Genomic DNA, 14,148 nt, shown 5'->3' with positions numbered 1-14,148 from the left:
GCGCCTATTGGTGCTTGTTACTAAGATGGCACCTGATCACAACAAAGGCCTGGCTAGCCACTTACTGAAGAAATTAATTAATGGGTTATCAGATTTACATAACCGAAATCTATGCTGGTATTGAGTGAGCCAGCCTCAGACGAGTTTGCCAGTTGTAAGGCCTGCCTGGTCGACAGTGCTGCCAAGACAAATGTCACATAATGTCTCTGTAGTCAACACACCTGCAAAATGTGTGAGTACGATTCGCTCATTTTGAAAACACGGAAAACAGAAGCAGCTGTCGCGACGTACCGAAAATTCGCGGCGGTCAAGATCAAGGGCAGGCCGGTAACTCCGGGCCGAGATGACAACGAACCAAAATCTCAAACTATTGAGCTGGAAAGTGCTGTCTCTCCTGCTAACACTCGATACAAACTCAACATTCATATACATCTTGACAAGGATGCAGTGTATCAGGATGAATAAAAAGTAACGCCTCGATGCCTCTACTGTGATTGTCGTTGAAGATAAATATGTCGGACATGAAGAAAATCTCTGGAAAAGGTATACATATACGGTCTGCTTCAATTGTCTTTCTGGGAGGTTGTATTGGTGACTAGCCTTTATTTGCATGGCTATTAGGCTACACGTATTCCTTGTTATTGAATTCATATTCGACGAAAACCAACCTTGGCCGTACCGTACAACACAGAACTCAATCTTGAAGGTGCGACGCAAAGAATTCCGCTATTTTCACTCGTAAATCTTGGCGTTCATTGGAAGGCATCGCACAACTCACCCAAGGACTGCGCCGAATGCTTGTACGTCCGTTCTAGTGTCGTGTAATTGACGTGCTGAATACCGAATCTACGCTCATGTTAAGACAAGAAAATATCTAAATCCTGAACAAAGAGCACGCACCTGACGGACGTTCCACTTGCTCATTCCGCATTGTCGAGCATTGCTGCAATGAGTTAGCAACGATATGTTATGTCTTGTTTTATTGGAACTAACCCCAAGCGAAAGCACCCTGTATCGGAACCCCATCTTCGTGTATGGATAGCAACATCTCGCCGAGATACGTGAGGAAGTAGTCTGGAAACACTGATTAATCTTCGGATACCCAGGAATGAGACCGTAGGCTCACTCGTTCGGTCCACGTCCTCCTTTATTTGCGACAAGTCCGTTTTCTCGTTTTCGTAAGGCTCCGCGAAGCTGAACTCGGAAACATGCTATCCACCAGCGATCAGAGATAGCCAACACATATGAAGTCCTCACACCCACCAATTTATTACTCAGCCATCGAGAGTGGAGGTCCTTCAGCAAAGGACGAATGGCCACTGGTGTTGCCTGAAGCCAGGTAGCCAATGGGTCAGCAGCAGGACCTATAGCCCAGCCGTAATCCGAGTCGAACAGTACAGGTTCGTTACAGACGGGCCACAAGGGGTGGGAAGTATTTGCTACGTATGCGTCGATTCCTTCTGCCGGGGCGCTTACCCATTGCGAGCGGTAGGAATCGATGGCGAAGAAATCCGCGGAGCCGAGGATGTCCTTCTTTTCCTGGTCAGTGAAGCGCGGGAGATACTCGGAGGGAAGGGTGTCCTTGACAATGTCAGGCCAATCGCCTGTTGTACATACGGGGTTTGAGAAGATGCCAATTTGGAATGCTGCATGGCGTTTGACGGCAAGTGCGTCCTCAGTAGAGTTGCTTCTCCAGGGTGTGCTGGAAGAAGGAAGGGACATAGTTACATGTAATCGTCATTTTTAAAGGCGATCTCTCACGATATATTCTTGCTATTTTGAAAAATGATGAGATTCCGAAAAAAATTAAAAAGTTTTGGGCCCCGCTAAAAGACCTCTGAGCCCCCACTCAGAGGGTTATGACGATCGACGTCATAAGTTATTTCGTCGATAGTCATGGGTTGTCTCAGATGGCGCAGGCTGAGATCGGGCTGGCATTGGGCGTATCAAAACTTTTTTTCTTTTTCGAGAATCTCATCATTTTTGAAAATAGCAATCATTTCTCGGAATGCTGGAAACGAAGTTCGTTAGCAGGAGGTCCTTATCATGATGCGCAAACAAACCCTTGACGGCTCCTGCATGGGCCTTTACTATAAAATGGTCAGGGTTGGGGTAAAAAAAGAATGCAAGCAGGACGTACATAGATTGTATGTGCATCGATAAGGGGCGGTAGATGAGTTTACACCGGGGGTGAGTGTGGCATCTATTCTTAATGGTAAGCTTGCGAAAGGTGTTTGTTAAATAGAATATTCACTGAAAGGATAGGATGCGACTTGACCGCAATAAACACGCGGCTCGTTGTATACCTGAAGCAGCTGAGCTTATTGCGGCGTTAAGAAACCACGGTCACCAACCAAGTTTGAACACGGCCGTTGTACGCCTTGAACACGGTCTTGGCGTAGCTGGAAGTGGCATAAGTACACAAGCTGTCGAATCCTTCTAGCACTTACCTTACAAAGTCGTCGACTATATCTGGAGATGTGAAAGCTCCATAGTAAGCCTAAGGGCAAGATGTATCCCAATGGACTATGTCTCTGGTGGTAAACATGGAGCGTCGAATGCAACAGAAAAAGGCCTACACAATGTTACAACAGGTTCCACGCCATGAGCCAAATGGTAATCAATGACTGTAGTCACAGCGGTCAGCATCTCTTATGATACGAATACGAAGTCATACCATCAGAATAATGATCAATTCCCGTGGTATTAATAGGAGAATCAGCAGCACCGAACGGGTAGATCCTCGTCCACGAGATACTACGAGACATTTGTTCAGAGAAGTCGCGTCATATGGATTCCAATACATACGAGAAAGAATGTGCAGTGACACCGAGGGCGGCGGAGCGCTGAACATCTTCTTTGTACAGGAAGTATTGAAGATCGACAACGTCACCTACAATAAACTCAGTCGCATGATCAACATTGTAGTGGTAATGCCTACTTACCAGTTGTGTTGTCGGATACACCGTTTTGTTCGTTCCCAGGGTAACCCACACGTCCCGGTGATTCTGCACGGCCTCTCGAGCAAGACTCCTTGAATCCGTGACTACATATGAACGGTGTAGAGGACAGGCGGAAGACGGCGAAGGAGAACACGCTTGTGTGGAGAGAACCAGGATTTTGAGGGGAAAAGTGAACTATGAGAGTCCGTGGATGGCCTGAGAAGCTGAAGGGCAGATTGGATACAGTGCTGTATGTTGAATCTAGCTCTGGGACGACAGTTAGGCGTCGAGGTGGTGGTCAACTCATCCTGCACACTACATTGTCAATACCTGTATATGCGTTTTAGTATCCGTACACACCGGCTACGTAGGTCACAGAAAGGTCAAGAGGTCAATCGATCCATTCTCCAATTCTGTTTCACAAAGCTCCTTCCTTCGTTCAGGACTCGTTCGCCACGAAGGGATTGATTCCTTCCTAAGATTGACTACCTCTTGTGACCTTGATCAAGGGAGGACGCGTCGAGAAGGACATGAAGATGGACGGAACATACAATCCACTTGTTTGGATGGGTACTACTGCATGACACGTTGAACATCTCGGTAGGCATACCAACGTCGTGAATTCCAGGAGCCCGACAATTGTAGATGAAGGAAACAGAGAATGAGAGCAGAGTCGTGGTGGTAAGAGAGAAAGATTGTTCGGATATTTCCGACGCGTAATTTATCGTATATTCACAAGCTAAACATATATATGATTATTACAGCCACGATGCGTAATGTCTTCAAATCTACACAGTGAATTATTATAGCTAAGACACAATATTTGCCTTTTTCCACCTTTTCTCTGTCACGCGAAACGGAGCAGGGAGCCAATTAACGTCTTTCCCAAGCACCATGTACGCCAGCGCCTTTCCACTCATCCATGTATGCACCATTCCCTACTCCGAATACCCCGCCGCGATCCACTCACTTCCTCCCGGTCTGTCCGATACCTTCGAGTGAACACTACCAACCCAAGGCAGTCCATCTGCAGAGATGCCCAAAATGCCCGACCACGCTTTCTTCACGCGTCCTTTCTCAAATGTTCATCGTCATCCACGTCAGCCGACTCGCCTCCCCACCATTTCCCAAAATATGCTGCTGGGCCCCACCAAGATAAGCCGAGGTTCGAAAGTCGACTTGACAGTCACCAGCGCACTCGACAGCGTCAAAGAAGGACGGGGCATTCCCCAATGGCATGTCTGACAATGTTGATATAGGCCATCGCTGTGAAGAGGAAAATATCTTTTAATGCCGGAGGGAGGGGGAGAATTGAGGAGCAGCTCCCGTATCTTGAGGATAAGCCGCGAACTATGGGTCTCAGCGGCTGACTTCTCTCATAATCTGGCATCTGAAGATACCATGAAAAGGGAGCTCCATAGATGAATTGTGGCTGATTGATGCGGCGCAAAGGGAGCGAAGAATGAGCAGGGTTGTTCTGGGTGGTTGGGATTGGGAAGTTACCTTGCTTGTCAAGGTCTCTCTAGGTCTAAAATCTTCGCTTACACAAGCCAGGGTCTTCCCGTGATATGACATCATTCTCCACACATAATCAAAATCCTTGCCGCTGACAATTTCACCCTTTCCATCACGCATTGAATGTCTTTTCACAACGGATATTAAATCACCAACATATTAAATCCTCTAGATCTACCGGTCATTGTAGATATAGTATAGCGTTACGGGGTAGGTACATTAAGTCAAATAAAACTGTATGTTCACTCGGTGTGTACTCAGATCAATGTGTCAACGGTGATATCCTGTCATCGAAGTGCAGTGTATTGTTTCATTGAACAATGCAATATTCCTCTTCAAGATAGCATCCAATGGGTAGCTCTGCAAGGATCTAACCGAATCAATGAAAATTGTGGACATTGAAAGAGGTGAGGCAAAGAAAGTTCATGCTTAAATGTAATGAGTTCAGGTAACTAACAGTTCGATTCTCTTAAAGGCATATATGCATTATTATGGCAGTGTATGATTATTTTCAAAGTGTGCCTGACATAAATTGGATTCTGCAAATTTGGGATGGGGATGAACTGTTTGATATTTGAGCTCACATTGTCACCAAGTGACAGTGCTGATCATTAACTGTCGAGGTGCTTGTCATTCCAGTTGCTGCTTGTTATTATTCTCTCATTAGTTCTATGTATTCGTTGCTTATACCTGTGGCCTTTAGTTAGAACTGTTGTATAAAGGGACTGTACTCACGTAGTATCCACCATCTCATTTGCAATGGATATATACTCCCTTTTCTCTTGCTCATTTTGCTGTCCTGAGCCTTGTGATTCCAATATGAACACCGCTTAAGCAAGGTATGATAGTCGTCAACTGACGACCGCTAGTGTCAGAGGTGGAGATGGAGAGAACTTAGCACATCACATGCATGTTCGAACAGTTTTTTTTTTTTTTTTTTTTAATCTATATTTCGAAACCACAACCCATAATCTATGTATAGAGATGCAGCGGCATTTGCTCATAGCCAGCCCCAGTAGCTACTGTAGGTACACAAGGGGATTTTCAGACCTTTAATGGTATAGATTTCTCATGTCTTTATGTGTTGAGTCCTTGGTATCCAGGGGGGTTGATGCCACCATAACTCAGGCTATAGGGCATGCATGTTCGAACAGTGAATGAGAGTAACCTCCAGATCCCAGTGTACTGATGTAAAGCGTTTTTGGTGAATCTATCCTGGCGTGTGGCAGAAGGGATGGAAGAAGAGAGCGATATATGGATTGGAGCATGCTGTGGGGTCAGCCTTGGCTCAATGATAAACATCGAGTCTGAGTGACCAGTACATGCCCAAGCCTGAATTCAAGTTCTAAAATAGCAGCCTGGTCTGCTAGATTTCTGTTTGAAAGGTGTTAGTTGACAGTTAATTGTGATACATCAGGAGTGTCAGTTTACATCCAGCCCATATACAGTAATTCCATCAGGATGACAAAGTGGCTTAGTAAGCTTCCCAATCTGTGTCAATGATGGCATCATTAGAAAAGAAGGCAATTCTGGGAATTGAACCCGGGACCTCAAAAATAAATCCAATAATGTCACATGACTTTCTCAAGCAAGCATGCTAACCACTACACCATACTGGCATTATATATATATCTTTTCATCTCTATATATACCCTCCCTCCCTTAACATTTATGACCTCATATTGATGCCCTCCCTTTGCTCCGCTCTGGTGCGCTCTTTTGCCTTTTTAGGCTCCCCAAATCAGCCCATCAATTTTGGCTGGATCCAGTGGCAGTGCCGCATTTTTAATACCCAAAATAGGGGCTATTTTCCGGTCAAAATAGCTATTGGGCTATTCTCAGCCTACTGGCTGGGCCAGGGGATGGCACTATAATCTGTATAGACATAAACAACATAAAATAGAGCCCTCTAATGATGCATAGGAGCCCTGGATAGTGGGATAAAAGGGTAATATAATGAAAATCGCATAAATATTCGCTTTTGGGGGCTGCTGCATGCATTGGATCGGCTGGAGGACTTCACCAATCGATTCCCTGACCTTGAAAACACCCAAACGACCCCTCCACAGTACTTTTGGCACACTTTATTCCTGGAGATAAACGAAAATATTCGCTTTTTAGGGTGCAGCATGCTCCAGATCGCTTTGAAAACATTACCAGTCGATTCCTATGCTATAAAAACCCTAGAATACATCCTCCTTCGTAATATAGGTCCAGTATAATACAGTATAAAAGGGGGTATTAGGGGGCATACATCGCTTATTTTGTTTTTCGCACTTCGGATGGCCTGGGGAGCATCACCAATGGATTCCCTGATATTAAAAACCCCAAAACGACTCCAGCCTTCATTTATAGGGTCTCAAAAACGACAGAAATAATGATATTACAGTTTAGGAGGAGCACATGTAATAAATCCTATTTCTGGGCTTCGGACCACTTCGGAGTTTTGTCTATTGTGTTTATTGACATGAATAACACTCAAATGACCCCACAGGACAAAGGAAACCATCAGAAATACGTGATAAAAAGAGTAATAGGGGGATGGAGGAGACATACCTTATATTTCGCATTTCTAATAGTTAGGGAGGGTATTCTTGTTATATAACAGACTGTATATATTGTACAATGGTGTGTACGAAGCCCCATGGATATCCGAAATGTATTGAATGAGATATGAGCAGATCATTCTGTAAAACAGGAGGAGCACATCCCATATTTCGATGTTCTGCTCATTCTATGGCCTGGGGACTATCAGAATCGGATTCCTTGACCCAAAAAACAGTAGGGCCACCTATCATCCATGGTATTCAGATGTTCAAACTCCGAAGTACAAGATGTTCTCTCATTTGTTACTTATATTGTCCTGTAGCTACATATGGCTGTATGTGTTATCTGGGTAAAATGGCTCCTATGGATGATAAGTGCCTCTACTGTTTTTTGGGTCAAGGAATCCGATTCTGATAGTCCCCAGGCCATAGAATGAGCAGAACATCGAAATATGGGATGTGCTCCTCCTGTTTTACAGAATGATCTGCTCATATCTCATTCAATACATTTCGGATATCCATGGGGCTTCGTACACACCATTGTACAATATATACAGTCTGTTATATAACAAGAATACCCTCCCTAACTATTAGAAATGCGAAATATAAGGTATGTCTCCTCCATCACCCTATTACTCTTTTTATCACATATTTCTGATGGTTTCCTTTGTCCTGTGGGGTCATTTGAGTGTTATTCAGGTCAATGAACACAATAGACAAAACTCCGAAGTGGTCCGAAGCCCAGAAATAGGATTTATTACATGTGCTCCTCCTAAACTGTAATATCATTATTTCTGTCGTTTTTGAGACCCTATAAATGAAGTCTGGAGTCGTTTTGGGGTTTTTAATATCAGGGATTCCATTGGTGATGCTCCCCAGGCCATCCGAAGTGCAAAAAACAAAATAAGCGATGTATGCCCCCTAATACCCCCTTTTATACTGTATTATACTGGACCTATATTACGAAGGAGGATGTATTCTAGGGTTTTTATAGCATAGGAATCGACTGGTAATGTTTTCAAAGCGATCTGGAGCATGCTGCACCCTAAAAAGCGAATATTTTCGTTTATCTCCAGGAATAAAGTGTGCCAAAAGTACTGTGGAGGGGTCGTTTGGGTGTTTTCAAGGTCAGGGAATCGATTGGTGAAGTCCTCCAGCCGATCCAATGCATGCAGCAGCCCCCAAAAGCGAATATTTATGCGATTTTCATTATATTACCCTTTTATCCCACTATCCAGGGCTCCTATGCATCATTAGAGGGCTCTATTTTATGTTGTTTATGTCTATACAGATTATAGTGCCATCCCCTGGCCCAGCCAGTAGGCTGAGAATAGCCCAATAGCTATTTTGACCGGAAAATAGCCCCTATTTTGGGTATTAAAAATGCGGCACTGCCACTGGATCCAGCCAAAATTGATGGGCTGATTTGGGGAGCCTAAAAAGGCAAAAGAGCGCACCAGAGCGGAGCAAAGGGAGGGCATCAATATGAGGTCATAAATGTTAAGGGAGGGAGGGTATATATAGAGATGAAAAGATATATATATAATGCCAGTATGGTGTAGTGGTTAGCATGCTTGCTTGAGAAAGTCATGTGACATTATTGGATTTATTTTTGAGGTCCCGGGTTCAATTCCCAGAATTGCCTTCTTTTCTAATGATGCCATCATTGACACAGATTGGGAAGCTTACTAAGCCACTTTGTCATCCTGATGGAATTACTGTATATGGGCTGGATGTAAACTGACACTCCTGATGTATCACAATTAACTGTCAACTAACAGTGTTTGATGTGTCAAAGTAGCAGCTACAGGTGAAAATAGGTTACATGAGGAAGGAAAGAAGAGAAAAAAAAACATATTCATTGTATGGGTTGTGCATATGGTTGACATGGGTGGGGCAAGTACAAGGCAGAGCAGTATTTTCATAATCAAACCAGCTGACTATCATTTCTCGGTTGTCATGAAGGATTACCCTCTATTATCGATGAATGTTTGAACCCCTAACATTGTCTTCATGTCCACCAAAATCTTGTCAATCTCAGCAACATACTTGTCGAGCAGATCTTGAAACTGTTCAGGGTTCAGCATATAGATAGGAAGGAACTGCAAGGCATGTGTACCACCTTGAGCTCGACAGATTGCTTTTCATACTTACCCTTCTTCACGCTTGTCTGTTGGAGCATGGAACTTGCGACACTGCACATGGGCTTCCTCCGCCTTTTTCTCTGCAACAGTGATGACCAACAACTTGGCATCTAGCATTGGCTTGAGCACAAGGATCCTCAATGTCCATGTGTATTCTGTCTCTGCGGTATTTTGGTAACATATATCGCAGCCTTGACGTGTTTGAAATTCTACTACTTTTGTCAGCCTAAATCAGCAAAGAGCTGAAACACTCATGTTCTCTCACCATGAGCATATTCCCATCTTGAAACCCGACCATGGCAATGTCTTCCAGTTCCTGACCTTGGACACGGATGTTGGTGAGTAAGGCGAGCATCACATGTCTGGAAGCATTTGCAGATGCATCAGCATAGTCCCGTCTCATTGTTGATTTCATTTTTTCTTGGCATTTTTCATGTTCGGTGACATCGGTTGGGTTGGTGAGTGGTTATTGGGAGCTTAGTTTGAGGAACAACGTTGACTGGACCTTTTTAGCATAGATTCGTCGTTAGGGGAGGGTATTGGTGTTATTATAGGGTGGATTGAAGGTTCAGCTGCCCTTATGATGAGGCATTAGGACAAAGAGAGACAAGAACGCAGGAGAGACTGAATTTTGGGTAACTGGGTTGGAGTAAAGGATTTGCCAGTTGTCCGGTCTGGTAGCCGGCTGTCGGAGATTTTGCAAGTACCTTATTTGGGCATATAGTGCAATAAAAGGCCGACTCTCCAGTAGTAATGCCAAATAAGGTCTATAATATATCACATGATCTAATATTGGACATTATAATGGCCTTGAAAAAATCTGAACTGTAAGACCTATCAAAATAATTTTTATGGGAGCAGAACGAGCACATTCAGAAGATATTTCTGACCCAAAATCAAGGCTCTCAGACCATGATAACACCTTATAATATGCCATAATCATATATTACTGGAGAGTTGACATAATATTGCTTATGCAGAATCTCCGACAGCAGTTCTGACCTCTTGGCCAAATACACCCAAATCTCCTGCACCAGACTCTATGCTGCTCGCTGGCCCTCAATGCGTGCACCTCACACTTGGCATCATGACCCTTCTGACACTTCTCTTGCTCACAGCTGCACCCTTGGTTATCACTCTCGACATGCTCGACGCTCTCAGAAGGGAATCTCGATGACATGCCCACATTTTATGGATTGGTCTATCTCACCCTGAACCTTTGTTGACCCTGGACCAAGCGACCCCAACCATTTGATTATAGTAGTGTCTTGCAGCAGGCTGGTGTGCTGGACTGTTTTGGCATGCAGGAGAGCCAGTATGCTGAGCTCCTGATGGCTGTTATGATGGGCTTGTATGACATGCTGAGAGTCCATCTCTGGGAGATGTGAAGCTGGGACATGGATGGCACATATGTCAGCTGTGGCTGCACACCATTATCAGCTAGTCCTTAGTCACTCATGGCCTCTAAGACCAACTCTAACGTGAATACTGCTCTGTATTCAACTTTTGCTGCCATAGAATTCTTCCTGGGTGAGTATATTTTGTCTTTCATGTTTTGGCCACTTATCCATATATATGTTTCCTTAGATTGGTCAACAACATGCTCTGACCAAGACTCACCCTTCTGATCAGCAGTAGTAATTTCTTTAGCTCACAGTATGCTCTTGTTGAACTGACAGAGCTTTCATGTTTTCAAACCCACCCTGGACAGTACTATCAGCTTGGACTCATGTATCAGAGTCTGATCAGACTAGTATTATAATGGACTGTCTCATAAATGGACTTGTGCCCAAAGGTGTTGCCTTGTCCCCACCCCTGCAAATCAACTGCAAATGATAAAGACAAGTTAATACTCCAATTCACTGAAGGTTGTAATGTTCAAATTACTCATTCAACATTTCGAAAATGATGCTATATTGTGTTCATACAAATATTCAACCAGCTCAGCCCAAATGCTCCTAAGATAAGATAGAAAACCTGCAGTACAATAGCAAATGATTGAAACTTGATTACTGTTGAACAACAACGATCTATAATATCGTAAGTACTACGAAATGAATAGGTCAAGAGAAAGAATGTACCTCAGTCTACACCCGATAGTGGTAGTAGAAAACTGAGGTACGCCAACAAAAATTGTATGGTGGAGGGCTGCGCTAGTGATCACGCAATTAAATACAGAGTAGGTATCCAAAATTGAAGAGAGTGCCCAAGAAGACTGAAAATGGAAAGGAAGAAGAGTGAGAACGTCGACCAAACCTCTCCACAGTTATTGATTAGAGAGACTGGTGTTGTGACTGCAGCCTACTTACATGTGGAATTTTGCAATCTAGCATGTTTTACACATGCCCTGAGATATAGTGAGTGAGTAGACTAAAACAATGCGTCGACACTAATGCTACATGGTGCAATGATGTGGAATATAACTTATGGCATAAGAAGTGATGGGATTCTAAACAGGACTTAGTCACAGCACTGTACCTGATGGGCATGTGTGATGAGAAGGCCAAACCCTATACCCAGTGCAATATGCTCTAACTTACAAGCACACCCGCAGGAGTTAAATGACATGTTAAAGGTTGCATTGACATTGAGAATAATTAGCATGTGCACTAACTATGATGTGCCATACCTGAAAATCTGAGGAAATCCTTATGCAAGATGACAGATATCACCGGCAAGAACTTGGACAGTGGGTTTTGGCTGAAGCCTGCAAACCCACATTCCATTGTCCTGAGTCCCATTGTTTGAAGACTCACTTGTTGCCATGTCTACGAGAAGCCTCTGTGAATCCAAGAAGGAAGTCTTGAAAGACATATGCCAGAACTGATAGTTCCATGCACCTAGACCTGCTGGTCATCAGAGAACAAGCCTGTGGGTATTGGGAGAGCACCTCTTCGCACGTGTTTAGTGAGCTCACTATAGAAATGAGACTAAAACTGGGAAGTCCGATGCAGATGCTCAGTAAGGCAGCAGTGGCAAGGTGCTATGCATGTAGGAGTCTGGATACTGCACGATGTTTGTAATTCTAAATTCCCTGTAGTATAAGTAGGATGGTTCCAGTAGGTAGAAGCAAGTTTTGAGCCTCTGAGTTCTGGCACATGCATTGAAGGTGGTGCTGCAGCAAAGGACCAGTTTGTGACTTCGAGCTTTGCATAGAATTAGTGAGCTCACTCAGAGAAATACAAGATACCCTTTTGATAAGACTTTTGAGAACTTAGTCAGAGTGAATACGAATCAGTGATGCTGTTTCTGTTCTGTTAAGTGTGATAAGTCTGTTTGGAGAATGTGTTGAAGTGGAAATCTGAGATCTGTTCTGTTCTGTTCTGTTTCAGTCTGTTCTGTGTCGGTTCTGTTTGAAGTTCCATTTCTGCATCTGTTTCTGAGCGCTTCTGAAGTGTTCTTGAGTCGAGATAACCTGCTGGAGTTAGTTGGAGAACCCCTACATACAGTTGTGTAGTGAGCAGGCTAAGTCAGTGCTTACCTGTGGTGTTCTTTTAGTGAGTAGTGAGCTCACTATTGTTTCAGCATGTATTGCCTCTGTTTCTGTCAGGATCAGTGTCCCTTGTGTATTATAACTTGAATCTGCCTTGAAGGTTGTGTCGTGTCAGTGAATGACCTTCCTGTAAAAGTTCCTAGACTTAGGAATTCATTAGAGAAAGCTTAGCTTCACCAGGAGCATCGAGGACCAGAGAAACTCTTAGAGATATAGAAGTAGAGTTGGGTCACATTAGAAATAATTGCTCCCCCTAGAACTTATGAGGGTGATTGTAGTTTGTGTAGTTGTGTGAGTGTGTGTGGGTTTTTGAGGTTCACCTTTTGCCCACTCACTATTCCACAGGTGCCTACAGCCAGCCTCTTCACTGGTGGTCAACACTACGATCTCCCAGCCTTCCCAACCATCTCTTCCTCCAATACCTCTTCCTGCTTTGACCTGGTAATTCTTGTCAATGCCAGCAAGGATGGATGACAGGATAGTGGCAGCAGCCATTGGTGCCCAATTCTTGGCCACACACTGTAACCTGCCATAACCAAAGGCCAGAAAGGCTTCCTCCTGCTCTGGCATATGCATCGTATGACATGAAGGATCAAATGTCTTGACTGTAGACCCCCAGATGGCTGGAGAGTGATGTACTGCCCAAATATTTGCAACGTGGAGCGTCTCAAAGAAGTGCGATGACATCCAGTGGGGTAAGAATGAGGGAAGAGACGAAACTGAACATGAGATGTGTTTGGATGGGGGATGAAGACACATTGCCTCAGTGATGATACTCTTCGCACTTGGGTCACAGCCATGAAAGTGGAACTGGGTTATGCTGGGGTTTGCATGTAGTTCTTCAAGAACACACCTAAACCAATCATCCTTATAAACATGTGCAAATGTCATAGCAACGACTTGCCATGTCATTTCCCAGGTAGGTATAATGAAATCGAGGGGGTTGGGATAGGCATCAGTATCTGGTGCTAGCACATGTAGATGTCACTTTAGAAGGGGTAAGAGGGTGGGATCAATAGGTTTGGGGTGCTTGGATAGAGCCCATAGCTTTGTGATCAGAGAAGAGATGGTCTTGATGGAAGATGGAGGAAAAGAAGCATCCTCTGCATCTTCAGTGCCAAGCAAGCCTACTAAGATTACTCATAATGTCACCACCTGTATGAATGTGTCAACACAGACTATAGTGGATGGGAGAGACGACAGGACTGCATAGTCTGCAATTTGTCTGAAACGATGCCAGTCACTGGCCTTGTTAAGAAGACCCTGTGCTCTGTTTCAGAATTGTGCATGGGAAAGCTTGTCATCTTTGATGAAAGTATTGGTGAGGGTGAAAGCCCTGACAAGGCGTTCATTAGAACAGGCACGAGCATGCAGGAGTGAAGCCAGACAGACATTAGTGAGCTTCAGGAGGGAATGGATGGATGATATAGTGGAATGCTGAACAGGTCATTTAATTCATAGGTAAAAAGCACTGCTCAAGGCAGAGGTCAGGAGTAATGCAAGAATGC

At 44.1% G+C, this 14,148-nt stretch overlaps 2 protein-coding genes and 2 pseudogenes across 4 annotated transcripts; 1 reads left to right on the top strand and 3 right to left on the bottom strand.

Moving 5' to 3' along the window:
- Positions 1 to 685: 685 nt before the first annotated feature.
- On the bottom strand, positions 686 to 2,372 carry EV420DRAFT_1592608 (glycoside hydrolase superfamily). Its single transcript, XM_060474936.1, has 13 exons — positions 2,355 to 2,372; positions 2,255 to 2,306; positions 2,141 to 2,203; positions 2,064 to 2,090; positions 1,999 to 2,011; positions 1,836 to 1,898; positions 1,729 to 1,754; positions 1,264 to 1,702; positions 1,127 to 1,211; positions 994 to 1,074; positions 901 to 919; positions 779 to 846; positions 686 to 726 (listed from the first exon to the last, which is right to left on the bottom strand). Exons 6-13 carry the CDS (start codon positions 1,896 to 1,898, stop codon positions 695 to 697), a joined length of 813 nt encoding a protein of 270 aa, XP_060322042.1. The 5' UTR covers positions 1,999 to 2,011; positions 2,064 to 2,090; positions 2,141 to 2,203; positions 2,255 to 2,306; positions 2,355 to 2,372; the 3' UTR covers positions 686 to 694.
- A 3,606-nt stretch (positions 2,373 to 5,978) lies between these two features.
- EV420DRAFT_t310 lies at positions 5,979 to 6,076 on the bottom strand (annotated as a pseudogene). Its single transcript has one exon. The product of its transcript is annotated as a tRNA-OTHER (tRNA).
- Positions 6,077 to 8,550: 2,474 nt separating this feature from the next.
- EV420DRAFT_t311 lies at positions 8,551 to 8,648 on the top strand (annotated as a pseudogene). Its single transcript has one exon. The product of its transcript is annotated as a tRNA-OTHER (tRNA).
- Positions 8,649 to 8,766: 118 nt separating this feature from the next.
- Positions 8,767 to 9,550, bottom strand: EV420DRAFT_1487897 (uncharacterized protein; the record flags this gene model as incomplete). Its single annotated transcript, XM_060470577.1, has 4 exons — positions 8,767 to 8,807; positions 9,053 to 9,072; positions 9,158 to 9,267; positions 9,413 to 9,550. 4 exons carry the CDS (start codon positions 9,548 to 9,550, stop codon positions 8,767 to 8,769), a joined length of 309 nt encoding a protein of 102 aa, XP_060322041.1.
- Positions 9,551 to 14,148: the final 4,598 nt, after the last annotated feature.

This window comes from Desarmillaria tabescens, assembly GCF_030435595.1.
Source record: "Desarmillaria tabescens strain CCBAS 213 chromosome Unknown EV420scaffold_144, whole genome shotgun sequence".
Lineage (NCBI taxonomy): Eukaryota > Fungi > Basidiomycota > Agaricomycetes > Agaricales > Physalacriaceae > Desarmillaria > Desarmillaria tabescens.
The sequence above is the reverse complement of the archived record's forward strand: the minus strand, read 5'-3'. Positions and strand labels throughout refer to the sequence as shown.